General features: G+C 61.5%; 1 protein-coding gene across 1 annotated transcript in view; it reads left to right on the top strand.

The window, feature by feature from the left end:
- Positions 1–233: 233 nt before the first annotated feature.
- Positions 234–3,141, top strand: part of AMSG_02590 (myosin ID heavy chain) — a gene marked incomplete at its 5' end in the record, with an annotated part of 4,124 nt that continues 1,216 nt past the window's right edge. Inside the window, 2 exons of the mRNA XM_013904043.1 lie at positions 234–317; positions 437–3,079. Coding sequence (XP_013759497.1) covers positions 234–317; positions 437–3,079 — 2,727 coding nt within the window. The remainder of the gene's footprint in view (positions 318–436; positions 3,080–3,141) is intronic.

Raw genomic sequence — 3,141 nt, 5'->3', positions numbered from 1 at the left:
ACCCCCACCCCACCCCACCCACCCACATGCACATGCATGAACAGGACACAAGGTAGTGGTGTGCGAGGGGGGGGCAGGGGGCGGCAGGCGCGCCGCAGAGGCCATGGTGGCTCAGGTTGGCCGGCGGCGGACTGCAAGTTGTTCCTGCTTAACCCTCCGCCCCCCCCCAACTCACCATTCACCCTCTCTCCTCATCCCTCCAGGCGTACCAATCCAAAGCCGGTGTCGACGACATGGTCATGCTCTCGTCCATCACCGAAAAGGCCATTGTCGACAACCTCCACAAACGATACAAAGACGACACCATCTACACTTACGTACGCTCTCCCTCATGCACGCACTCCCCACACACGCACATACACACACACACACACTCTCTCTCTCTCTCTCAAACTCACTCACCCACCCACCCCTGCCCGTACAACCCTCTTTGCAGATCGGCCCTGTGCTCATCTCGGTCAACCCGTTCAAGGGCATCAAGGACCTGTACTCGGACACCCGGCTCCGGGCGTACCGCGGCAAATACATGTACGAGCTGGCGCCGCATGTGTTCGCGCTCGCCGATGCGGCGTACCGCGCCATGCTCTCCGAGGGCGAGAACCAGTGTGTGATCATTTCGGGCGAGTCGGGTGCCGGTAAGACTGAGGCGTCTAAGAAGATCTTCCAGTACATTGCCTCAGTGTGCTCGGCGACCAACGAGGTGGCGCGGGTCCGTGACATCATTCTGCAGTCGAATCCGCTGCTCGAGGCGTTTGGAAATGCCAAGACCGTGCGCAACAACAACTCGTCGCGGTTCGGCAAGTACATGGAGATCATGTTCACGTACGGCGGTGACCCGGCCGGTGGTTCGATCAACGTATACCTGCTTGAAAAGTCGCGTGTTGTGAGCCAGCAGGCCGGCGAGCGCAACTTTCACGCGTTCTATCAGCTGCTCGCCGGCGCAGACGCCGCCATGCGCGAGGAGTTTGGCCTCGCCCGACCTGAGGACTTTTACTACCTCGCCCAGTCCGGCTGCACCACCGTGTCGGGCATGAACGACACCCGCGAGTACGCCGAGGTTGTCGAGGCCATGACTACCATGGGCCTCACGCCCGACGACCAGATGGGCGTGTGGCGGACGGTGGCCGGCATTCTCCAGCTCGGCAACATCTCGTTCTACGAGGATGACAAGGAGCAGGCCCAGCCGCAAGACATGGTGGCCATCGAGTACGCGGCGTACCTCCTCTGCACTTCGAACGAGGCCGTCATTGCTGCGCTCACCACCAGAACCATCGAGACCGGTGCCGGCTCACGCGGCTCGACGTACAACGTGCCGAACAACGCCGAGATGGCTGTCTACGCCCGCGACGCCCTCGCCAAGGCCCTCTACTCGAACCTGTTTGACTGGATCGTTGCCGCGGTCAACGTCAACCTCCAGTTCTCGGACCCGGACACGCTTGTCCTCGGCGTGCTGGACATCTACGGCTTTGAGATTTTCGAGAACAACGGCTTTGAGCAGCTCTGCATCAACTACGTCAATGAGAAGCTCCAGCAGATTTTTATCGAGCTCACCCTCAAGCAAGAGCAGGAGGAGTACGCCGCAGAAGGCATCGAGTGGACCGAAATCACCTTTTTCAACAACAAGATCGTGTGCGACCTCATCGAGTCAAAGCGCAACCCCATCGGGGTCTTCTCGCTCCTCAACGACGTGTGCAACTTCCCCAAGGGCACCGACGACAAGTTTGCCGAGAAGCTTTCGTCCGAGCACTCGGGCCACCCGCACTACGCGCCTGCCGGCCACGGCTACTTTACCATCTCGCACTACGCTGGCGACGTCACGTACTGCGCCACGGGCTTTTGTGACCGCAACAAGGACCCGCTGTTCAAGGATCTTGAGATCCTCTGCCAGAACTCGCAGTCGCCGTTCATCGCCAACCTCTTCCCCACCACCCGCTCGCGCAACGACAAGCGCCGCCCGCCCACTTCGGGCACCATCATCAAGTCGTCGATCGCGGCCCTCGTCGAGCGGCTGATGGCATGCACCCCGCACTACATCCGGTGCCTCAAGCCGAACAACAACAAGAAGGCCAACGACTGGGACTCGAACCTCTCGCGCCACCAGGTCCAGTACCTCGGCCTCCTCGAGAACGTTCGCATCCGCCGTGCAGGGTACGCCTACCGCCAGACCTTTGACCGGTTCTTCTACCGCTACCGCGTCATCTGCTCGCAGACCTTCCCCTCGTTCTCCGGCAACCACCAGGACGGAGCGTCGGCCATCCTCGCCTCGCAGGGCCTCCGTCAGGGCACCGACTTTGAGTTTGGGCGCACCAAGATCTTTATCCGCGCCCCTGAGGCTGTCTTTGCCCTCGAGGAGCAGCGCGACCGCCGTCTCGACACCTACGCCAACACCATCCAGCGGTTCTTCCTCCGATTCGCCATGCGCCAGTACTACCACGACCTGCACGCCGTCGCCAACGCCACCTTTGTCGGCAACAAGCAGCGCCGCCGCAACTCCGTCGAGCGCTTCTTTGCCACAGACTACGCGGGCTTCCGCTCCAACCACGGACTCAAGTCAATCGTTGCCGAACACGGCCGCGAGACTCTCCGCTTTGCCGCGCCTATCATCAAGTACGACCGCCGCTCCCGCGCCCAGCGCCGCGTCCTCGTCGTCACTGACCAGGCCACCTACATCATTGCAGTCGAGAAGAACAAGAACAAGGCCGACCCCATGCTCGCTTCGAAGCCGTTTGTCTACATCTGCAAGCGCCGCATCACCAAAGACACTCTCAAGCGCGTCTCGCTCTCCCCGCTTGCCGACAACATTGTCGTACTCCACGTCCCCGGCCAGCACGACAACGTCATCGAATGCCGCCGCAAGACCGAGCTGGTTGCCGTCCTCAAGCAGGACTACGGCGTGGACGTCGCCTTTGCTATGCAGGTCACATACACGCTCAAGAAGAACAAGACCCGGGCGCTTACCTTTGTGCAGGACCCGTCCGGTGGCCCCGGCCTCGTCAAGAAGACAAAGGTTCTCGTCGCCCCGGGTCTCGACAAGTCCACCCCAGGCAACGAGGGTCCGTCCGTCATTTCCATCGGGGCCGTCACTACTGCTGCCCCATCGTACTCGTTCAACCGCGGCGGTGGCCGTGGCGGCCGTGGCGG

This window comes from Thecamonas trahens (assembly GCF_000142905.1).
Source record: "Thecamonas trahens ATCC 50062 unplaced genomic scaffold supercont1.15, whole genome shotgun sequence".
Classification (NCBI taxonomy): Eukaryota; order Apusomonadida; family Apusomonadidae; genus Thecamonas; species Thecamonas trahens.
The sequence above is the reverse complement of the archived record's forward strand: the minus strand, read 5'-3'. Positions and strand labels throughout refer to the sequence as shown.